Source organism: Lacerta agilis, chromosome 18, assembly GCF_009819535.1.
Source record: "Lacerta agilis isolate rLacAgi1 chromosome 18, rLacAgi1.pri, whole genome shotgun sequence".
Taxonomy (NCBI): Eukaryota; Metazoa; Chordata; class Lepidosauria; order Squamata; family Lacertidae; genus Lacerta; species Lacerta agilis.
Window position 1 is genome coordinate 1,594,847 of NC_046329.1, and position 24,585 is coordinate 1,619,431.

At 49.5% G+C, this 24,585-nt stretch overlaps 1 protein-coding gene across 1 annotated transcript in view; it reads right to left on the reverse strand.

The window, feature by feature from the left end:
• Window positions 1–7,235: 7,235 nt before the first annotated feature.
• GRIN3B (glutamate ionotropic receptor NMDA type subunit 3B) overlaps window positions 7,236–24,585 on the reverse strand; it is a 33,729-nt gene continuing 16,379 nt past the window's right edge. Inside the window, exons 2-10 of the mRNA XM_033136866.1 lie at window positions 23,274–23,869; window positions 22,247–22,529; window positions 19,652–20,413; window positions 18,813–18,958; window positions 16,866–16,981; window positions 11,935–12,086; window positions 9,996–10,160; window positions 9,360–9,427; window positions 7,236–7,704 (exon numbers count right to left, since the gene is read on the reverse strand). Coding sequence (XP_032992757.1) covers window positions 7,305–7,704; window positions 9,360–9,427; window positions 9,996–10,160; window positions 11,935–12,086; window positions 16,866–16,981; window positions 18,813–18,958; window positions 19,652–20,413; window positions 22,247–22,529; window positions 23,274–23,869 — 2,688 coding nt within the window. The 3' untranslated portion in view covers window positions 7,236–7,304. The remainder of the gene's footprint in view (window positions 7,705–9,359; window positions 9,428–9,995; window positions 10,161–11,934; window positions 12,087–16,865; window positions 16,982–18,812; window positions 18,959–19,651; window positions 20,414–22,246; window positions 22,530–23,273; window positions 23,870–24,585) is intronic.

The window sequence follows — 24,585 nt, forward strand, 5'->3', positions numbered from 1 at the left end:
TGCTCTGATTTTGCAGTCAAGATCACCTTTGGCCGCTGTGCTCTACCCTAAAGCCAGGGAAGGGGAGACCCCCTTAGATGTAAGTAGTTTTGGGGTGGAGGGGGGGGGTTGGCCGACAGCAAGCATAGTGGTGGTTTTCTCTCCCCCCCCAACCCCCATTCATGTGCAATATGTTGGTGGGATCATTTGCTGGCCGCCCGCCAACGTCTGCTTGGAAACGGAGTGCTTGTAGGTAACCGAAGGTTAGGGTTTTTACGTTGTAGTCGTCAGGCAGAAAGGATTGAGGGGTTGAGAAAGAGAGAAGAATCACACCAAACTATACCAGGAATGAAGAGTAGAGTTCACTCTATTTAATGTACAAAAAAGTATGTATATATTATATATATTATATATATAATAAATACTATATCTAACAGCATTGCTTCCGTGCTCCTTTTTTCCCTTAACTTTGGGGTGGAACAGAGTACAATTTGGGGTGGGGGGGGGAGAGGGAGAACTTCAACCCCCCCCCCCAAGCCGTGCAAAATCCAGTCCTGTCTGAGAGGCAGCTTCTGCTCCGGAGAAACGCCCCGTTCATGGAGGGCTGAGGAGAAACCAAATCTCCCATTTTACACACCACAATCGCCCCAAAATCAAACCAGTTGTCTTCCGCTCAGCACCAGAAATACTTGCTGTGCACCCCGCGAAATCCCAGAATTAAACAAATGTGATGCTCGTTGCATCAGCCATCCCCAGCAGCAGTGTTCGAAACTCCCGTTGCTCTAGACGCGTTTTGCGACGGAATTTCATTAGCGCGAGCAGTTTCTGAGTTCAGTGCATTAATGAGCCTAAGATTTCAGATTAAAACTGCAGTGGGAGGAAAGGAGGGCCTTTTTCTGCCTCCCCACTTCCAGCTACTCTCTGAAGACTGGAGGAGATCCTCTTTAAGAATATTAGGGGGGTGGGCAGGGGAAGGTCTAGAGCATGTGAAAAAATGAACAAAAGATTTTAGCTGCAGCTCATTAATTTTCAGCTTTGTATTCTTGTTATTTAAAAAGTGCCTAGACATTCCATTGTTGCACCCATAACCATAAATGGTTTAAGGTGCCATTTAGCTCCTACTTTCATGGCTCAGTTTCTAACACTGCTCAGCAGCTCCCATCTGCACCTAAATTAGTCACATGCATTGATTTCCATAAATTCGCTTTGAGCAAGTCTTAAGACTGGCTGCAACCCTTATTTCTTTGAATGCTGTGCTGTTTTCTCCACTCCAATGACCAAACCTCAAGGAGTGGTCCAAACTGATCTTGGCATCCTCAGTCCCACCTGTGAGGAGTTTCACCTGGTGGTTATCAGCCTAAATTGAGCAAGACCTGCCACACTGCAGCCTGAAATCTGTGGCAACTTCTTGAGGTCATTTCGCCCCAACGTATAATCTGTACAGAAACACCACCCTCTATAGTCTAGAGGTCAAGAACGCTAGTCAGTTTTTGTGAGTTTCCGGAACACGGCTAGACAGAAGCAAACAGATGACAGAAGCCAGCGCATTTGTCCGTCTAGCTCACAGGTTTTGAGACAGAGCCGCTACCTGGAGATGCTGTTGGGCATCAAACCTGCAATCTTCTGCATGCAAAGCAGATGCTCTCCCACCTTCAAAATAGAAGTTTCTAGTTCTCATTATTCTGAGTAGTAAAGTTACCTTACAGTTGGTCCAGCTAGCTTACAGCTCTACACTTACTGGCAGGGAACACGGCCAGCTCTACCTGAAAATGCAGGAATTGAACCCAGGACCGTCTGACTGCGAAGCGGGTGCTGTGCAACTCAGCTACAACACTTACAAGAAATGCATCCTAATTTTTTTTTTAGAAGACAGCAGAAAGCTGTTTTTGGAGTCCTTAAAGTCTACTGAGTATTGTAATAAGCAATGGGGCTAGTTTTCTGAAACGAGGCCAAAATCTCTGAGGCTTAACCACAGGTTCCAAAGTTCTCTCATACATTCAACCCCCTCTAAATTTGTTTAATATATATTATCTGTCAACATCCAAATATTTGGTCAAGTAGTTGCATGTGTGCCTTTGGGCTTGCATTAATTCGGATCTGTGGTATTTTTGTTACTTTATTCCTGCATTGCAGGGGGTTGGACTAGAGGACCCTTGGGCGTCCCTTCCAACTGCGATTCTAGGAAATGAGATGATCCAATGCAATTCTGGCATCATATAAAGCTGAAATTGCTTGTTGCTCTGCCCTGACCTATTGTTGCTTTTTTAAAGGGAGATGCCGGCGACTGAACCTGAGGCGTTCTGTTGGACTACAACTCCCATCATCCTCTGTTCCTAGGCCATATTGACGGGATCTAATGGGCGCTGGAGTCCAATGTCAGCCAAATGTTCCCCATCCCCGATCTCCAAGGAGAGGAGACCTACACCACACTGGACTCCCAACAGCACCAGCAAGCATCGCTGAGGATGATGGGAACTGTAGTCAAGCAACATATGGCAGGCTACCTGTATTATCCATCTGCCCATCATTAGGAGCAGGACCCCCTCTGGATGCCCAAAGGCTAAATGCCAGCCTTCGCCAACCAAGCACCCTATAGAAGTTTAGACTACAGCTCCCATCAGCCAGTGCAGCTGTGTAACACTGCAGCTGATGGGATTTGTAGTCCAAAACCAAGCTTAGTGCCACGTCGGTTGCAACAGATGCGTTCAAGAGTGATGGCATTGGTGGCTTCTCAAGAATACATCAAATTATTTCAAACAGAGCATCTTACTGGCAATGCAGATTGCATTTTGGCTTATTTTCCAAGTCTTTCTTACCTCCCCACACCCTTATAATCTTAGTCCCTGTCCTGCATTTTGTATATCTTATATCAAAGGCAATTCATGAATGAAAGTAATATTACATCCTGAGCATAATCAGAACAGCTTCTGGCTAGGCTGAATAAAAAACAAAGAGGTCTCTTTTTAATAAATAAAAAAACAGAACCTGCTACATTTTCTTTCCCCTGAAGCAGAACATATAATGAGCTCTGAAATGTGGGTGTACTGAGATTATTATTTTTAATGAATATTTGACAGCTGGGGTTTTCAAGCAAGGTGCTGTTATTTTTGTAATAAATTCTTCCAGCAGAGAGGGACCCCCCCCCTCGAATTTTTACCTTGTTTGTGGGTTTGGTTTGTGTTCCTTTTCCAAGCCTTTGCCTAGCCAGTAGCTAGGTGAGATTTTGGGGTGAATTGCTTGCGAATTGCATCATTAGAGTAGTACCGCAGCATTACACTTGCAAGGAAAATGGGGGGTCTGAACATCAAACCTCCACGAAACAGGCTAGTATATAGGTAAAGGTACCCCTGACCGTTAGGTCCAGTCGCGGACGACTCTGGGGTTGCAGCGCTCATCTCGCTTTACTGACCGAGGGAGTCGGCATACAGCTTCCGGGTCATGTGGCCAGCATGACTAAGCCGCTTCTGGCGAACCAGAGCAGCACACAGAAATGCTATTTACCTATTTATCTACTTGCACTTTGATGTGCTTTCAAACTGCTAGGTTGGCAGGAGCAGGGACCGAGCAACGGGAGCTCACCCCGTCGTGGGGATTCGAACCGCCGACCTGATCGGCAAGCCCTAGGCTCTTTGGTTTAACCCACAGCGCCACCCGCACTGTGTATATAGGGCACATCTATACCAAACATTTGAAGCAGCTGCCTTTCCATGCAGATTCCTGGAAACTGTAGTTCGTTAATGGTGCTGGACACTGTAACCCTTTGAGGGGTGAACTACAGTTCCCAGGACTATTGGGGCGGGGGAGCCGTGTGTTCAAATATATGGTGTGGATGTGTCAATAGAACAACTGTGTTTCTGCATAGGAACAAATTAGAATGGGAAGAACCTGAAATACTAATTTGGGTGGGGGTGGGGATAAACCGGCATGAATCTGAGTGGGTTTTGACCACACACCTGCTGCAGTGGTCTTTTATGAACCCACCCATCCATGTATATATCTTCTTATATGCATAAAAATGTATGGTCCTCATCACACAGCCCACAGTGGAGGATTTGTAGTGCCACATTACAAGCCCAGACTTGCGTGATGACAGCCTTACAATATTATGTATATAGGAAGATACATGCACATACACAGAGAATCAATTTAACATGCTCTGTACAACCAGAGCAAAAGAACAAGCAGGCTGAATTCTCTTTCTAAAAAATGAGTATTTAAAAGTAATGCCAGTTTTAATTTGTTCCTTTTCATGTTATGAAGTCCATCTATATAACTATGCTATTCTATTTTGCAGAATTTTGATGTTCCCCTTCACCAATCCATCCATATTTAACAGACACCGATCTGGCTCTTTCAATATGTGTTTGCAAGTGGCGATGGCACGGGTGCATTTTTTTTCACTCTTTCGATGTGGGTCTTCTTGGAGGGCGCCAGCGTTGAATGAACTGTGAACTGGCTTGTTGCCTTTCAGCCTCAGTTTTCCCCTGCTGCAAAATGGGCACAGCAGGTTCATTCGCCGCACCTACGTGCTGTGAGGATAAGCAGAAAGGAGGAGGGGGATAATAAATTATACCGTCAACCTGAGGATTCCCAGTATCTATGCCCACTCCCTTGTCCCAACTGGAAGCATTGGCAAAAACCAGCATCACATCTGAGCTTAATTATACCGTTGATTAATGAAAGCAAGACTTTTCCGGGAACTGATCTTTGCCCGAGCAATGATGTCATTTGCAATATGTCCTCTGCAACCTAATTTTGGAAGAAGCTTTCCACTTATTCCGTGGCTCAGTCAAATTGCAGATCTGCAAAAAAGAGCCTCTGCTCCTTGGCGGGTTAATCTTTGCTATAAGCTAAGCATTGCTAAACATGAGCTGCTCAATCAAAGCAGAGCACCACACTCAGTTTTGCTAAACTGATGTTGCCTGAACAAAAGACCCACTAAACTCAGCACAAGCCCCTCCTTACCTTGTCTTTCAGTTCTTCAAGTTACTTAGGCTAAACTTTGTGAAAGCTGAGCTGCCGGCTTCAGCTGACCTTCGCCAAACCTGAGCTGCTCAACAGATCTTGGGATTGTTCATTGGAAAACTGAGAATGGGATGGCCAAGCCTGGTATCCCAGCAGAAGACTGTGGCAAGCAGCCTGCTACACACTGGCAAGGGTTTTTAAGGTCCAAATCACACGATTCCATTCTGACATTCCTAGTCCGCTATGAATTTCTGGTGTTATGATGCCACTTCAAACAGCCACAGTTTCCCCCATGGAGTCCTGGGAAGTGTAGTTTGCTCAGGGTGCCGAGAATCGTTAGTGTGCCTCCTATTCTCCCTCCCAGAGAATCTGCAATTCTCAAAAGTGGTTGATTGGTTGTTAAACCCCACTCTAGGAATTGCAGTCAATTCTCAGTGCCCCGAGCAAACTACACTTCCCATGATACTTTGGGAGGAAAAGTGTCCTTCATGGTACTGCTTTAATTCTATAGTGTGGATTGGGACCAAGCCAGCCATTAAAGGCTACTCAAGGGAGGAGCTGGGGGAGGGTGCATGAAGAGTCTGTGTTGCTCCCACTGGCTCCCGATCTTGTCAATCATTGGCTAAGAACCTCTTCGGCAGGTTGGCCCAACACTTGCATTCGAACAGGAGTTGAGAAACGCTAGCAATCTGAGCCCAAAAAATGCAATCTGTTAATTATTATTATTATTATTAATAATAATAATTGCCAGGTTGCAGCCTGTTTAGGCCAAAGGCCTCTGAGCTGTGCAGGAAACCCAGCAAGTCGTTGTAAGGAATAAATGCATTAAAATAAAACCGCCTGCAGAAAGGCAAAGGAAAGGCCCTATCAGAAATAGACCGGAAGCCTCCAGAATGTGAACATCTTCATCTGGTATTAACAGAGTCAGACCATGGGGCCTTGTCCACCCTGGGGATCCAGGGGGGGGGGGGTCTTGTGGCCCTCCACGAAACTGCTGAACTCCCGGCTCAAAAGAACCCAAGATGAGTTTTGCAGCTGGTTGAGGACAAAGAGAGGCATCTAGTTTAGCACCCCGCCCTCACCAGATGCCCCCCAAAATGCAAGCAGGACCTGAGCACAGCAGCCTCTCTCCCCCTGACACACACCGCCCCAAGGTTTCCAGCAACTGGGATTCAGAAGCATGGCTGCCTCAGATCGTGGACGCAGAGAGCACAGCTGTCCTGGCTCATAGCCACGGCTGGGTGATATATCAATATATCACCCAAAACAGGTTTGAAGTCCATCTCGTGATATCATGATGTGTTTGTGCGCTATATGCAAAAATCACAACGTGGGAAAAACTCTGACCCCAGGCAATGCCTCCACATAGCTCCATCCTTATTTCAGACATCGTGATATATCTATGTATCGCAATGTTTAGCTGGTGATATATATCACAATGTTGGAAAGCAGATGCTGTCCAGCCTTACTACTGGGCCTCAATCGCCCTCTTGGTCAGCAGCCGTAACCTCTGAAGAGGCTTTCCCTGCTCCCAGGAGAGAATGCCTCTTCTGAACAGAGACATTCGCCCATCTCTCGTTTGCTGAGGACGCCCATGGCTTTCCTGGTGTTGCAGGACTCCAACACCCATCCTCCTCCTTGACCACTGGCCCTGGGAATCTTGGGAGCTGGAGTCCTACATGGAGGGGGCTCAAAGACAACAGCTCCCCCAAGCCCTGGTGTCACTGGAAAGGATTGAACCTCAGACTGCCTTCCTTTCAAAACTCTGTGTTTTTCCCCTGACCAACTACATTTCCCCCTCTCCGATTGTTCTGCCATTCCAATATACGTTTCACTGGATCCTGCGAGGGACGGCACCTGGTGGCCGGAGAGTGCGCCAACTGATTGCTTGAAGTCCTTGCAGGTCTGCTCCTATGCGCCCAGCGGCTGCTTGGCGAACCTACCGAGAACCAGCTTGCTGCGTCGAGATCTAGTGTGTCGGGGCCTGAACATACGAACAAAGCAGCCTTATATATATAACGGCTCTCTCCTGGGACTCGCTTGCTACTTGAGATCTTTAAAAACAAAAAACAAAAACTGGCATTGATCCTGGAAACGTCTGCATGCAAAGTGCAGGCTCTCAGCCCCCCACCTGCCGCAGCCCCCTCTTGCAAAACGACTCCGGGAAACATAGCAGAGTCAAGAGCAAACCTTTTTCCTGCGCCCACGGCCGGCCACCCCAAGCTGTATCCCAGCAGCGCTCAAGCTTTGAGAAAGTGTTCCAGAGCCCGTGCGCTCGTTTCTGTTGCTGTCCGTCTCCACAACTGGCTGGAGCCGCCCCGCAGAGCCAGCCGGCAAGAGGCGGCCCCTGCCCCCGGGCATCACCTGTCCTCGTTGCTCTCCTTGATCAAGGCCTTGAGGGCGGGGGGCAGGCGGGGCGCCTTGGGTGGTGGCCCCAGCGCCACCATCAGCTCGCTCTTGCGCACCAGGGCAGCCCGCAGCTGCTCGCGCATGTCCTTGATCTTGCTCTCCAGCTCCTTCAGCTCCTTCTCTTTGGCCTCCTTGCTGCCCTGCTGCGGATCCTGGCCGTTCATGCAGTGCCAGACGGGGGCCTCTCGCTCATCATCCGAAGCCTCGTCCGGGGCGTTCTCGATGTTGAAATGGACGCGTTTGTCCTCCTTCTTCACGGCCACCCGGCGGAGGTTGTTCCAACCTGGCTGGTTGGAGGGCGGCGGGGGCGGCGGGACCTCTGGTTCCTCTTGGCTCTTTTGGATGTTGCACCTTTGGGGGCAGGAGGAGAGGAGAAAAGAGGCAGAATTGGCTTTATTCATTCATTCACACACCCCTTTTTCCTCCCAGGAGCTCAAGGCAGATCGTCCTCAACACAACAACCCTGTATACGGATGGCACGGGGGGAACATAGGAAAGGAGCCGGAATAGGAAGAAGAAGAAGAATTTTGTTATTTATACCCCGGCACATATAAAAACCTAATAAAATGTCAACGTTAAAAAACTTCCCAATACAGTGCTGCCTTCAGATGTCTTCTAAAAGTCAGATAGTTCTTTATCTCCTTAACATCTGACGGGAGGGTGTTCCACAGTGCGGGTGCTACCACCAAGAAGGCCCTCTGCCTTGCTCCCTGTAATTTCACTTCTCGCAGGGAGGGAACCACAATGGCCATCTAGACCAACCCCCTGGAATGCAGGAAACATGCCCAACTTGGGCTCGAACCCATGACTCTGAGATTAAGAGAATTTTGAAGATTGATTTTCAGCTGAAGCCAGACCTCTTCCTGCTGGGACTTATGGGTATACAGTTAGAAAAGGACTATGGAACTTTGCTACAAGATATGTTCAGTATTATTATTATTATTATTGTTATTATTATTAATTTGTACCCCGCCCATCTGGCTGGGTTTCCCCAGCCACTCATGGCCTTGAGACTTTTACATGCACAAATGTGGAAGGACAAATCATGACCAACGATGGAAGAATGGCTGTTAAAACGTATGGAATGAGCTGAGATGGCAAACGGACATGTTTAATCAGAGAAAAGTCATTGTTAACATTTGTTAAAGATTGGAAACCTCTCAAAGACTTTCTGCGTGAAAAAGAAAATGAAATAATGACATTAGGATTCGAGGATTGAAGATCATGTTTGCTTATGGAAAGTAGCTTTGTTGGGTGTTATATTGGACAAAGTGAATATTGTTTATATTTGTAGTGGATAGATGAAGCATTGGAAGTCCCTTACTTTCTGAATTTTACTTCTCTGTCTTTTAACCTCTTTTCTATTTCTCTCTCTCCCCCCCCCAACAACCCTGTGAGGTAGGGAATGCTGAGAAGCAGTAATTGCCCCCCTAGGTCACCCAGTGAGCTTCATGTCCAATTGTGGGGCCATTGCTGGGTAGTTAAAGAGCTTGGTGCACAGGCTCCCGAAGGAAATTTGCATAAGATTTGCCTATGCTAATTTACATTTGCTTGTGCTGGTTTGCATATTTGCCCTTGCTAATTTGGGGGACATTTGCATGACACTTGCCAATGCTAAGCTGGCATAACATTTCCCTGCCCTGTGTTGCATAACATTTGTCTGGACTAATTTGCATGGCATTTGCATATGCTAGTTTATACTGGGCACCTGGTCAAATCCTGATGTGGAGTGGCTGCCTCTCAACAACAGCCTCCCCCTTCCTCCATCACTACACTTCCATATTTCTTAATGCCCCCCCCCCGAAAGTCCTGCATCATTTTTAAAAGACCATAGCATGACAACAGCCTTACATTTTTATGTATATAGGAAGAAACTCATCCTTAGCAGCTGATTAAATCTGGACGATGGAAGCCAAATTCTTTGCGGCTGCCAAATTTATCCCAAGATAAAGCAACAGAGTTCAGAGCAAGCAGCGAGGCAGAGTGCGGAATGTTCCCTAATTTACCTTTTCTCCAAATTCAGCTTTTTGATCCTCTGTTCCTCCAAACCCATGTTCAGCGCCCGGTGGATTTTCTGGTATATATTAAAAAACAAATTAAGAAAGTAATGGTGAGGCCTCAGATTGGCTAGATAACATCTAAACTGGCAAAAAAAACAGTGTCTCTGAGCATGTGAGGTGCGTACAGCTCTCATTGATACTCAGAAACGGATTTCCTTGGGAATCCTCAGGTTTTCACAGTTGAACGCTTTGCAACGTGCGCAGTCCAGAAAGCAGGAAAGTGGTTCAATCAGCATGCAACAGAACCATAGAGTTGGATGGGATCCCAGGAGGTCATCCATCCCAACCCGCTTGTTGAAACCAGAAACACCTTGTGACGACGCCCCTAAAGTTCCCTTATTTGAATTTAAACTGCAAATCCTATCAACAATGCACGCTTGGGAGCCGGTTCTTTTGAGACACAAAGAGCTGGTTGGTCTCTGGCGGGCAGGAATTCTCTTCTTTGCAGACGCACCTGAGAGGAACCAGCCACTCTCCGTCCCATGCTTAAGGGAGGGGAACAGAAGAGGAGGCTGCCACCTGCGGATCGCCGCCCTGCAAGGTCAGCATGAGCTTTGGCAAGTTTGGGACGCGATCTCTTACCTGGCTGGTGTGAAGCCAGTAGTTGAACTTCTTCTTGCGTTTGATGCGAGGCAAGATGAGGCGGTAGAAGATGTGCTCTCCGAGGGAAGTCAGCAAAGAGCCACAGAGACCGATGCAAAGAAGGACAAAGAGCCCCGAAAAGTGGTAGATGCCCATTTGCAGGGTCTGGTCGAGGCGAGGGGGAAGAGAATGAACGCAGCTCGGATCCCACAAGGTTTCCTCAAGGTGATTCTCCCCCTTCCTCATTTAATCCCCAACAACAACCCTGCGAGGCTGGCAAGGCCGATGGCGGTGACTGGGCCCAAAAGGCCACCCCTTGCGAGCCGGGATTTGAACCCAGGTCCTAGTCTGATACTCTAACCCAGGGTTTCCCAAACTTGGGTCTCCAGCTTTTTTGGGGGACTACAGCTCCCATCACCCCTAGCTACCAGGACCCATTGGTCAGGGATGATGGGAATTGTAGTACAAACAGCTGGAGTCCAAAAAGAAATTACTAAAGATGATTTACAAGGAAAGCAGACGGAGGGGGCGAGAGGAAGTCAATGTACAATGTTATAAAAGAGGGTTAGACAGATATAATTAATTGTTTTTATTAATTTTTTTGTTGTGTATTTTGTTGTAATGTTTTTTGTTGTATGGGTTGTTTTTTGTGTTTTTTGTTTTAAAATTAATAAAAAAAATTGAAAAGAAAAAAAAAAACAGCTGGAGAACCAAGTTTGGGAAACTCTGCTCTAACCACTACACCACACTGGCTCTCATCACATGGTCGCTGATAAGGCATAGGCCCCCGAATCTTTGGGCTGTGTGTTTTTTCCCCCTGAGTGCCCCTGAGTATTTTTGCATTTGGGGGGAAAATACAATGAACTCCTTCATACCAAGTCAGACCACGGGTCCATTCTAGATCGACCCGGCCCTCAAGAGGTTGCCTAGAGAGAAATGTGGCCCTCAGACTGAACTCCAATAGAACAGCACAAGCCAGCAGCTGGAAGTGCAGACAGCAGCATATTTTGAGAGCTATTATTATATATTATTGTTACAAAAGTCGGGTGCAAGACTCCAGGCACCCACCCCGGGGTCTGGGGTCCTTCGGGGAATTGAGACATGGCAGAGACCATCATGGCTTTAAAAAGATGGTTTATTCCCCTATTTACACCTTCAGTCTGCCTGGAGGGAGGCCAGATTTTACAGCTTGGTCATTTCAAGAGGGGCTTGTGCAGCCCTGGAGTCCAAGGCAGCCAGCCTGCCCAAGATGGACCCCAGCCTTTCTTCTTCCTCCTCCTTCCCACCACACCTTGCTAAAAAATTCTATTTTCCTGACACCTTGCACCCAGTTCCACTGGCAAGCTCCAAACCCCCTTCAGGACAGTTCTCCTGTATTGCCAATTGCTCTCGATGGGCCTGTATTGTTTCTTATGAGGAGTGGTTGAAGGAGCTGGGTGTGTTTAGCCTGGGAAAGAGGAGACTGAGAGGAGACAACGAGAGACATATTCCAATAACTCAAGGGCAGTCATACATATGGAAGAGTGAACAAGCTTGCTTCCTCCTGCTCTGGAGGGTAGGATTTGAACGCATGGCTTCAAGTGACAAGAAAGGAGATTCCGGCTAAACTTCAGGAAGAACTTTCTGGCAGTTAAGAGCCGTTCGACAGTGGAACAGTTTCCCTCAGAAGGATGTGGACTCTCCTTCCTTGAAGATTTTTAAGCGGAGGTTGGGTGGTCATCTGTCATGGGTGCTTGACCCTTCCTGCATTGCAGGGGGTTGGACTAGATGACCCTCGGGTCCCTTCCAACTCCACAGTTCTATGATTCTCAATTCTCCAAAGGACCACAGCCTGGAACCCCCTGGAGTCTTGCAGACAGTTGGGGTTGGCACCCAACTTTTGTAACAACGCATGATGGTTCTTTAATTGTGTGCTCCACATCCCACCCTTTCCCCGTACCTCGGTGACAGCGAAGACCCGCTTTCCGCAGGGGACCATCTTGTACCATTTGTCGTGGAGGAGGTCCATGAAGCCAGCCGATTTATAGCGGCTGATGAACTCCGAGATGTTGGAGGTCAGGGGCGAATTCTGAGGAAGGCCGATCCCGTAGCCTGGAAGGTGGCACAAACACAGATACTGTGGTGGGTCGATGCAAAAATAAAATAAAATAAAATAAAGGGTGTTGCTGGAGGAACATCAATCTCGGTTTCGAGCATGCGCAGAGTGCCTTCCCGTCCTCCAGATATTAGAACATAAAACAAGGAGAGCCTGGCTGCTAGATCAAGCCAGTGGCCCCTCTGGTCCAGCACCCTGCTCTCACCATGGCCAAGTTCCCCTTAGAACCTAAGGATCCAGATAGACTGCCTCTGGACATGGAGGTTCCATTAAATATTTTCAAAGCCTGGCTGCAAGATAAGGCCAGTGGCCCATCTAGTCCGGCTCCTTTTCTCACAGTGGCCAACCAGATGCCCCCAAGGGAAACCTGAAGGCAAGTCCCACCCCACCCCCCAAAAAAGGAGTGATTCTCCCCTCCTGTGGTTTCCAGAAATTAACATTCAGATGCATTGCCACCTCCATCCACGGAGGCAAAGTAGACGTCCTCTGTGAATTTGTCTCGTCCTCTTTTAAAGCCATCCAAGTTGGTGGCTTCTTGAGGCAGTGAGTTCCATAGTTCAGTGTTTTTCAACCTTTTTTGGGCAAAGGCACACTTGTTTCATGAAAAAAATCACGAGGCACACCACCATTAGAAAATGTTAAAAAATTTAACTCTGTGCCTATATTGACTATATATTTTTCAATTTTCCCACGGCACACCAGGCAACATCTCGCGGCACACTAGTGTGCCGCGGAACAGTGGTTGAAAAACACTGCCATAGTTTAACTGCGTGAAAAAAGTCCTTTCTTTCATCCATCCTGAGTACCCCAACATTCTGCTGCATTGGAGGTTCACAAGCTGTAGCGTTTCAGGAGAGGGACGAATAATAATAATAATAATAATAATAATAATAATAATAATAATAATAATAATATTTATATGCCACCCATCTGGCTGAGTTTCCACAGCTACTCTGGATGGCTTCCAGCACATATAAAAACTTAATAAAATGCCAAACATTAAAAACTTCCCCCATCCACTTTCTCCACGCCACTCTACATTTTATAAACTTCCCTCATGACACCTCTCACTCGTCTTTTCCCTGAACTGAAAAACTCCAAATGCTCCGTTCCATTTGATCATTCCGGTGGCCTTTTCTGAACTTACTCTATTCCCATTTTTGAGGCGAGGTGACCAAAACTGGACACAGGAACCTAAGCATTTGGCTGTTAACCAGGAGCCTGGTGGTCAGAGCCCCACCAGCAACAGTTGTGGGCAGGATTCCTGCATTGCAGGGGGTTGGACTAGATGACCCTTGGTGGTCCCCTTCCAACTCTACCGTTCTATGATTCTACAAGTGTTGTCTGACCACAGATGGATATAAATGGTGTTACAGTACTGGCAGTTTTATTCACCATATCCTAGTGGGTGGGTGAGTGGATAAATAAGTCGATATGGACTGACAAGACAAATCTACTCAACCTTCCTATTGTTGCTGATGCAACTTTGCACCTTAATATAACTGATCTGTAGAAAGAACTCTGTGAACTGAAAGCAGAGACACTGTATGTACTGAGGTAACCCAAGGAAATATTTAATATGAACAATTTTTTCAAAACACATTCTCGTTGTTGTTTTTTAATTGCTTTTATTAAAAGTTTTTCTTGGGTTGCAAAAGTACATACAGCGCCTCTGCTTGCAGTTCACAGAGTTCTTTCTACAGATCATTCATATTCAATATGAGACACTAATGTTATAAACAGGCTACAGTTGGGGAAGGAGAATTGGAGCTTTGCTTTCTTCCGGGAGGTGCAGGAGGGGGACCTGTCAATCACCTTGGGGTCAAGGATATCCCCTGGCAGTCAACTCTCATTTAGGGTGGAGTGTACAAACTGGTAAAAGATTTCTGGAGTTTAATCTTGGCAGAAACACTAAACATTACCTTACTAAAGCAGCTATTGTTTGTTGTTCAAAATTAAAGTCACAGAATCATAGAATCATAGAATCATAGAGTTGGAAGAGACCCCAAGGGCCATCCAGTCCAACCCCCTGCCAAGCAGGAAACACCATCAACGCATTCCTGACAGATGGCTGTCAAGCCTCCGCTTAAAGACCTCCAAAGAAGGAGACTCCACCACACTCCTTGGCAGCAAATTCCACTGTCCAACAGCTCTCACTGTCAGGAAGTTCTTCCTCATGTTTAGGTGGAATCTTCTTTCTTGTAGTTTGAATCCATTGCTCCGTGTCCGCTTCTCTGGAGCATCAGAAAACAACCTTTCACCCTCCTCTAGATGACATCCTTTTATATATTTGAACATGGCTGTCATATCACCCCTTAACCTTCTCTTCTCCAGGCTAAACATACCCAGCTTCCTAAGCCGTTCCTCCTAAGGCATCGTTTCCCGGCCTTTGACCATTTTGGTTGCCCTCGTCTGGACATGTTCCAGCTTGTCAGTATCCTTCTTGAACTGTGGTGCCCAGAACTGGACACAGTATTCCAGGTGAGGTCTGTCTGACCAGAGCGGAATATAGTGGTACTATTACTTCCCTTGATCTAGACAATATACTCCTATTGATGCATCCCAGAATTGCATTGGCATTTTTAGCTGCTGCATCACACTGTTGACTCATGTCAAGTTGATGGTCTACCAAGACTCCTAGATCCTTTTCACATGTACTGCTCTCAAGCCAGGTGTCACCCATCCTGTATTTGTGCCTTTCCTTTTTTTTGCCCAAGTGTAGTACTTTGCATTTCTCCCTGTTAAAATTCATCTTGTTTGCTCTGGCCCACTTCTCTAATCTGTTAAGGTCATTTTGAAGTGTGATCCTGTCCTCTGGGGTATTAGCCACCCCTCCCAATTTGGTGTCATCTGCAAACTTGATCAGGATGCCCTCAAGCCCATCATCCAAGTCATTGATGAAGATGTTGAATAAGACTGGGCCCAAGACAGAACCCCGTGGCACCCCACTAGTCACTTCTCTCCAGGATGAAGAGGAGCCATTGATGAGCACCCTTTGGGTTCGGTCAGCCAGCCAGTTACAAATCCACTGAATGGTAGCATTGTCTAGCCCGCATTGCTGCTCAATTGAAAACACCTCTCAAATCTTGGGATAGGGCGAAAAGTACGCATAATTTGAGATTTTTGACAAGGACTGGAACCTCCTGGTGCTTTGGCACTCCTTTATCCCATGTGCAGCATCATTTTCACGGCAGCCCACATCACAAGCCTTGCAAATAGATAATCTGATAACACTTACATTCCCAACTTAGATTTTGTTATTTGAACCCCTCTGCAACTGCACTCATTCTATCGCTTTCATCTTTCAATTTTCACGTGTTCTCTGTGTTTGGTATATGTTATAAAATGAAATAAAGTATCTCCTCTTCCCCCACCCCGGCAACACCCCCCCCCCCGCCTCTCTCAAAAATTATAAATCTGGCAGATGAGACTGGATCAATTATTGGGGAGTGGGAATCAAGTGTGGTGCGGGGGGGGGAAGAAAAATAATGGGTTCATTTGTATTCCGCTCGGCTCCCCCGTTTGCCGAAGAGCTAATGAGAAACGGGGAGATCAAAAAGCATTTCAGATGATGCTCCAGCGAGGGCGGCCTGGAAATAATTAGGGATGTCAAGAAGTAGCAAAAGCGTTAGGGGGTATTGGGTGCTCCCCACCCCCCACCCCTGTGCCGCCTCCGCACCCCATAAACCCACAGAGGATTTGCAGCAAAGTTTGCAAGGCCACCCCCTGCAGACCCCTGGCTGCTCCTGGGGTAGAGGGATGGGAAGACAGATTATTTGAGCATGGGAAGGAGTGGAGAGGAAGAAGTAAAAAAATTAAACAGATTTTCATGGAGGAGCAGGGAGCTCCGGTTGCAGGGAACGGCTCAGTAGAACCCCCAAATACTAGGCACAAAGCGGTGCCAGACACAAACACTACACCCAAACACAAAAAAACACAAAACTGATTGTGAGTTCTACTCAGAGAAGACTCCTTGAGATCCGCAGACGTAGGTAGGCAGTGACTCACTCCAGTCCACTGATTTAATGGGGGCTACTCTAGAACCTATTAAGGTTTAGTTCAACTCACAGCACCACGGAGTGGGAGAGTTTGAGGGGATCCCCTTCACTGGAGGCTTTTAAGCAGAGGTTGGGTGACCACCTGTCGGGGATGCTTTAGGTGAGATTCCTGTATTGCAGGGGGTTGGACTAGAGGACCCCTGGGGTTCCCTTCCAACTCTACTCTTCTATGATTCTATGTGACTCCATAGTCTTGCTCCTCCGTTTCCCATAATGCTGGGGTAGACAGGCCATTGGTCTGATCCTGCAGGCTCTCCTAATGTTCTTACGAACCTGTTTTCAAACTTAACGCCACATTCCCGATAGGGCATGTGTCCCCCAGAAGGTCACTCAGAAGAGCACACAGCCCTCAAGGGGGGGACCTTTCCCCTAAAGGACAGCTTGTGGGGGGGGGAAGAGGACTGAGCCCCCAGTCTCCAAAGGAGCCAACTGTGCCACTGCATCTTCCCGCCTCCCCCCCCAAAGGAAAACAGTTGACCCCCGGAGAGGCATCTCTCATCTTCCGCACTTTAATATTTAACAGCCCCACTTAAAAGATTGATTGAAGTGACCCAGTTTCACTACGGCGAGATTGGGACTGCGGTGGCCCCCTCTTCCACCCCCTCTCTCTCCTCTCTCTCTCTCTCCATCTCAAAACCCTTCCGCTACGATTCCTCTCTAAATGAGCCGGCCTCGGGGAGCCATGAAATAAAGTCCTTTGACATTTCCCAACCAAACCTTCGATCGCAAAGGGTTTCCCGACGGTGAGGAGCTTGCAGTCGGAGTCGATGGACACCTCGTAATCCAGCAGAGATTTGTCCATGATGAAGGCATTCAGCTTCGGAGGGTTGGTCCTGATGAGGAGAGACCCCAAAACCCCCAAGTTAATTAAAACAGATAGACGGAGCTAAGCCCAAAGTGCTGAACAGCTCCAGTCTAAGGTCTTGCAAGCAGACACCATACATTTGAGGAATCGCCCTTGAACCATATAACCCAGTTCTGTTGCAGATCAACTGACCTCCATTTCAGGGGGTTGAACTAGATGACCCTTGGGGTCCCTTCCAACTTTACAATCCTGTGTTTCCAGCTCCTTAGAGAACTGAGCTAAGCACCAAACAAATGATGGCAAACGGTGCTGAGCCAAACCATCGTCTCTGTTGCTCCAGCTTCAGCAAAGCAGCCATCCCTTTGCTGCAGAACTTTGGCCTTTGCTAAGCCTGAGTTGTTGCCTAGCTCAGGCCTAAGGTATTGCAAAGTGCAGATACACAAACATTACAGTAGTATATATTGTTGGCATCCATGAGTCTTGAGAGACAACGGACTGCGCACACGAGGTGTGAAGTCAAACTGCTGCAGTGACCTGCCTGGGGTGGAAACCTGGGCAGTGTGTCTGGCAGTCCTGGGCTGCCCAGGCGACAAGACCCCCCCCCCTCGGCCTTGCTGATGGGGTTCGAAGGAAAGCAGAGCAGGAGTTGCCAGAAGGAGGCGGACAAGCCACCATCCAACCGCCTTAGGGACACCACTCTGGATTTGTGTTGGGTTTACTGCTGAGCCTGTTCTTCTGAAAATATCCTGCAAGGCAGTGGAGGTTTAGGCTGAACGACTGAACATCAACAACAAGATGGGCTCCCTTCCCAGGTGGATGAGCCCCACCTGCCCCCCACGTCCCTCCTCAGCATGTGCAGAACCCCCTTTTTAAACAGGCATGCTTTTAGCAGGCGCCAAAAAGAGCACAGCAAAGGGACCTGCCTGGCATCAGTAGATGACCGCCTTCTTGACTCCTGGAGCCACGCTTGGTCTCGTCCTATTATTATTATTGTTGTTGTTGTTGTTGTTGTTAGGACCCCTGACAGTTAAGTCCAGTTGCGAACGACTCTGGGGTTGCGCGCTCATCTTGCTCTATAGGCCGAGGAAGCCGGTGTTTGTCCGCAGACAGTTTTTCCGGGTCATGTGGCCAGCAAGACTAAGCCACTTCTGGCAAACCAGAGCAGCACACGGAAATGCCGTTTACCTTCCCGCCGGAGCAGTACCTATTTATCTACTTGTACTTTTGATGTGCTTTTGAACTGCTAGGTTGGCAGGAGCAGGGACCGAACAACGGGAGCTCACCCCATCATTGCGGGGATTCGAACCGCCAACCTTCTGATTGGCAAGCCCAAGAGGCTCAGTTGTTTAGAACACAGTGCCACCCGTGTCCCATTATTATTATTATTATTATTATTATTATTATTATTACTACTACTACTACTCCCCTAACAACCCATCTATCTATCTCTCCATGGGTGTAGCCAGGATTTACCGTATGTCATGGGGGGAAGGACACCCAACTCATTATTCTTTATCTGGCTTTGTCCAGCAGATTCGGAATGAAATGTCTCCACAACCATTGTTTCAAATTACTTTCTTTTGACCCCAAGTGTTCAGGAAAATCTGTCAAAACCCTTCTACAATTTCTGCTTTTAGTTAGGTATTTTTATTTATGTACTTAATTACAGAAGGGGGCTACGCTCACCTTTCCAACGGTACCTCCCCTGGCTGTGCTGGCAGCACAATTTTCAAAAGATGGGTTTGTTCCGGCTTGCATATTTCGGGGTGGGGGGTGGGGGTGGGGAGTGTTGATTTGGTCGGTCTCCCTTCAAATGCAAACTGAACCGAGTTTCCCCACCTACTCCACCCCCAACTCACTTGAGCATTTTGATGCCCGCGGGGGTCGTGGGGACACTCAGCCGCCGCATGTATTCGTGCATGTCTGGGAAACTTTTCTTGATATATTCCTCCGCGCTGCTCTCCCACACAGTCCCAAATCGGAATCCTTGTGACGGATGGTGCAGCTGCCCAAAAGCAAAACAGGGTGGGTTTTTTTTTTTTTTTTTAAATAGAAGCAAGCAAACTTAAAAAAACTTAATTTGAGATTCCTGTATTCCACGGGGTTCGGCTAGATGACCCTTGGGGTCCCTCCCAACTCTGAGGTTGTGGTCTGGAAGCAACAACAGCCGGACTGCGGCATTAGTTGCATAAACGGCAAGGGCCACTAGGTGGCGCTGTGCAGGTGATGCTGTGCCTTGCAAGGGCAACTAGGTGGAGTTGTGCAGCAGGAAGTGCCATGCAAGGGCCACTAGGTGGCACTGTGTGGCAGGCAGTGCCATGCAAGGGCCACTTGGTGGCACTGTGTGGCAGGCAGTGCCGTGCAAGGGCCACTAGGTGGCGCTGTGTGGCAGGCAGTGCTGTGCAAAGGCCACTAGGTGGCGCTGTGTGGCAGGTAGTGCCATGCAAGGGCCACTTGGTGGCGCTGTGTGGCAGGCAGTGCCGTGCAAAGGCCACTAGGTGGCGCTGTGTGGCAGGCAGTGCCGTGCAAAGGCCACTTGGTGGCGCTGTGTGGCAGGCAGTGCCGTGCAAAGGCCACTAGGTGGTGCTGTGCGGCAGGCAGTGCCATGCAAGGGCCACTAGGTGGCACTGTGCGGCAGGCAGTGCTGTGCAAGGCCAACAGATGGCGGCACTCGGAGGTTGCCAAACCCTGCACTGACCTTGGGGTCGTGAATCCCAGACAGCTCCTCAAAGGTCTTCTCTCCCACCATTACGGCGGCCAGGTTGGCGGTGTAGCTGGAAAGGACCAAGAGGCAGAAGATGGCCCAGAGGTTCATCAGGAAGCGCCCGGTCCAACACTTGGGCGTCTTGCTGGAGACGGTTCGCCCGAAGAGGATGGCGTAGCAGAGGTTGAGCGCCGAGGAGTAGGAGAAGATCTTCATGCGGTTGCGCCCGTGGGGGGTCATCCCGTAGGGGCTCTTCCACTCGTAGAGGGTGAGGAACAGGGCGGTCACGTGGAGAGCCACAAAGATGCCCACCCACATCGTCCAATGCAGCGGCCACATAAAGGCCCCAATGGGAGACGCCGTGTCCCGGACCCTCACCAGGATGCCCAGGCTGGTGGAGAAGAAGGGGCTGGTGAAGTCGATCACTTGGCTGCGGGCCGAGTTGATGCTGAAGGACGTCACTGCCATGTGGGCCGTCCCACTCAGGAGGTCCCCCACCAGCCCTGTCCAGCGGCCGTTCTTCCAGGCCCCGTATTTCCCGTCCCCCACAATGTAGAGGTCAAAGTCAAAGGGGAGGTCCTCGGCCAGCTTCTCCAGGAGGTCAATGCAGTAGCCGTAGCAGCATTTCCGGTACTCGGCGGGGACCGAGCCATTCTCAGAGTTGAGCTCGTCAAAGAGGGTGTCCAGAACGGCCGAGTCATTGGTTCGGGGGTCCAGACACAGCTGGCCAGCAGGACAGTTGCCTTCTTCATCCACCTGCATAAACCACAGATTAGCATCTCTCTCTCTCTCTCTCTCTCTCTCCCCCCCCCCTAAATGTCAGGAGCCAGCCAGCAATAAATCACAATGTGCAAGTTGGGAGTTAACTCTTTACCAGCAAAAACACGATCTGCACAGACTTGCCTGAGTGTCAGGCAATATGAGCCCAGCAGTTCACCCCCACTAGGTTTTGCCCCATGGATCAGTTGCCAAGACTGAAAGTCACCCATAGCCATCTAAATCTCCTCCTCTCCAGGGTTTTCCCCAAGCAATTCGAGACTGCATCTGCGTGCAGCCCACCTCTCCTCTGCACTTTTCATGCCCCTCCTGGTCCTGGGAGACAAGCAGGGAGGGAAGCTTGTTGCAGGAGGAGGGGGACTCTTCACCATCTCTGCCTCTTGGCATCCCCTCCTCTCCTGCTTCAGCTTCTGTCTCGGATTCTGGACTTCTCTCTGTCACTGACTCCATCTGCTCACTAAGCTCAGTTACTCCTTCAGCTTTCAACCCTGTGCCGTTAACTGGTGGAACTCTTCGCTGCAGGGTGTTCCTTATCCCTAGGACAGAGGTTTTCAACCTTTTTGAGTCTATGGCTCCCTTGACCAATTACCTTCTTTCTGCAGCACCCTTGTGGGCCTCAGGAACCCAGTTATGTCACCCCTTGCCTGCAGAGCTGGAAGGCTCTCATGCGGAGGGTTCCCTCAGCCTCCTCCCCTCTGCCCTCTCCTTGGGAGTCCTCTGGGGCAGCCATAGCTGCCGCTCCTGGTCTCTGAGCTGCCCCCATCCCAAAGAGAGGTGCCTCCTCACACTGCCCCACAGGGGCCTGGGAAGAGGATGCCCCCAGACTAAGTGGCTCAACAGAGACCGGCCAAAGGTGAACATGAGGCCAGCACCTTACCTTGGGAGGCAGCCGTGGGCGCTGCCAGGCCTGCATGGCGGAAAAGCTCCCCTTCAGCACTGGGCACTCAGCTCGCAGGCAGGCCTTGCACACAGCAAGCACAGGAAAAGCCAACACAGCACCTGCCTGCCTGCCTGGCCTCCCACTTGTCTGTCCATTTCCAACTGGCTGACTGGGCTCCCTCACCTGCTTGCTTGCTTACCCTGAGGCTGCCTCAGCTCCTGGCACCCAGCACCCCCTGGCCAGCCCCAGAGGCACCATTCACCTGGGAAGCTTGCAGCCAGGGCTGCTGCATCAAACAGCTGTGCAAGGTGGGGGGGCAGAGACACCAGAGGGCATCCGAGGAGGAAGGGAAGGGAAGAGGGACAGAGGACAGTGTTGCCCGCTGCACCCCTGATTATCATTCAAGGCACCCCAGGGTGCCAGGGCACCCTGGTTGAAAACCCCTGCCCTTGCTCAGCAAGGAAATTTGGCTTAAAACGATGGCACAACATGGGTTGTGCCGTACTCAGAGTAGGCCCGCTGAAATCAATGGGCATGACCAAATTAAGAAAGTGGAGCTACTCTGAGTCTGACTTGGATGGCCATCCTCCTCTGCGAGTGGTTAATGTGTGTTAACAGCCCGTCATTCTGCACATTGACCAGCCTTAACCTGTCCACGGAGAGGGGATTTTGCACATTTCCTGGTCAATGTAGACAATTGCCAGCAGGCCTTGGGAGCATGTGCAACTTGACTGCTTTTTTCTTTTTCTTTTTCTTTTTCTTTTGGTACATTTCCCAGCCGTTGTGCATAAGGTCCAAGAGGCTGTGAGGAATGTTACACAATGACTGGCTGTTATGCACATTAACCCACACCTCTTACCTCTGACGTAAACAAGATTCCTTTAAAAAAAAAGCTTTTGAATAAATGCAGGCGCTTTCTGGTCCGTACGCACCTCTCTTGTGAAGACGAAAGGGTGCTCTACCAAGGTCACCACACGCAGTTTCATGCGGCAAAATCCCTCCGCTTGGTTCCTGCGCTGCAGGTGCTGGGGCCACGTCCCCTCCTCCACCTCCATCTCGCCCCCTTTCCAGGTTCCCACCGTCACCCACGTGGGCTGCCCCACAGAGTCCCTCAGGAGGCTCCAGACTTTGTAGTGGCGATCTGTGTGGACGCGGGACGTGTTGTGCACAAAGACCTCCCCTGTCTGGCCGCGGAAGGACGTGTTGGCTAGAAACCTGGAACCGAGAGAAAGAGGGAGAGGAAAGCAGGAGGCTGGGTTCCTGGTAGGATACGCTGCATTGGTTGTAAATGTAAACTTGTGGAACTACCTGCCACAAGAAAGGGAAAGGGGAGCAGCTAGCTGCAATAGTTGGATGTTAACTTGTGGAAGTAGCAGAGCCTTAAAACTGTCTCAGGGGTTAACAGGCAGTGAGTGCAAACCCTTCAGAACTGGTGTGATATGCGCCTGATGAGAAACACCCAGGTTCCCAAGGGAGCCTGCGGATCTGGGCCTGCCTTCTACCACTCAGCCTCCATGACTCCATCTCTATTCTGAGCATAATTGGATCAGTCATTCTCTGCGACTGCAGGGATACAGCACGGCGGCCAGTCCTCAAAGGCAGCTGCCTGTTGCAACTCTATATGAGTCAGGGCATGCCAGACCAGATCACCCAGCCCCTGCAAAGAAGAAATGGAATCACCTGCCCACAGGAGAGGCTGCCTGTTGCATCTCTGGAAGAGTCCCCATTCTTAGCCTGTCACATCTCTTGGCAGGTCCCTGTTTTGGGCTTTCCTCTATGTCAGGCATCACCCAATCCATGCAGAGGTGAAGCTCTGGATGAGTGCCCCTTCTCAGTCTGCTGAGAACGGGAACTCGCACTGGCCACAGATATTGCTTCCAGGTCTTATAAAATGCTTTCCCCCCCCCCCCCGGCTTCCCCCTAGCTATCACAAATTTCCAGGACCCCCGGCTTACTCACTGGGAGAGGTAGCGCCCTGAGGACTCGGAGGCGACGGTGTGCTTGTCGTTGCAGTTCACCATGCTCTGGATGAGGGCGAGGTCCGGGCGGATGTAAACGGCCTTCGAGATGGCCCTCGAAACCAGCTCCACTGCGTCGTGGACGAACTGCTCCAGGGACGGCCTGCCCACCTCCCCATAGGCTAAGAGGCCCAGGGGCAGCCCTTCCGTCCGGAGCTCGTCCACATTCTGGGGCTGCCCTAGCACCCAGTGGAACTCCTGGAGCACCCCTAGGTCCCTGGCTGTCCGGAAGACCAGCTGGGAGTGGCGGGCGTCGCAGCCAAAGAGCAGAGCGGGGCCGGGAAGTTCCCGGTACTCTTCCAAGTGGCGGCGCAGGAGGCGGGCGGCCTCCGTCTCCTCGAGGAAGCTCAGGTCCACCACGGCCGTCCTCTCCAGCTCGGCGTAACTGCTCCACAGGTCCACAAAGGCAGGGACGTCCCACGCTTGGCACAGCACCAGGGTGACCTCGTGCCATTTGTTGGAGCGGAATATGTTAGCCAGCAGCTCCAGGAGCGTCTCGAAGTCGTTGCTCCGGTCCATGTGAAGGTGGAAGGGGTTCTGTTCCGGGAAGGATGAGAAACAAGGGGGGGGGGGAGAAAGTTATCTGTAGATTTATTTACGCAACCACGGCAACACAAATATTATGCGCACAAAAATGGCACAAGGAGGTGGTACCCACCAAAGAAGAATGGCAGCTGGAATGTGTAGAACTAGCAAGTTTCGACGTGCAAAATTAGAGATCAGAAAGAGACCGATTTTAAAGAAGACTGGAAAATGTTTGCAGAATACTTAAAAGCTCAGTGTAAAAAACGTTAGAATGCAAATAGGATTTGAGGGAGAACAGCAGTGGGGGTGAACTTTTTGTTTGTATAGTGAGATTAGGTGAAGGTCTAGAGCAGGCATCCCCAAACTCAGCCCTCCAGATGTTTTGGGGACTACAACTCCCATCATCCCTAGCTAACAGGACCAGTGGTCAGGGATGATGGGAATTGTTGTCCCAAAACATCTGGAGGGCCGAGTTTAGGGGTGCCTGGTCTAGAGCATGGGTAGGCAAACTAAGGCTTGGGGGCCGGATCCGGACCAATTGCCTTCTCAGTCCAGCCCACGGACGGTCCGGGAATCAGCATGTATTTACATGAGTAGAATGTGTGCTTTTATTTAAAATGCATCTCTGGGTGATTTGTGGGGCATAGGAATTCGTTCATCCCCCCAAAAAAAATATAGTCTGGCCCCCCCAAAAGGTCTGAGGGACAGTGGACTGAAAAAGTTTGCTG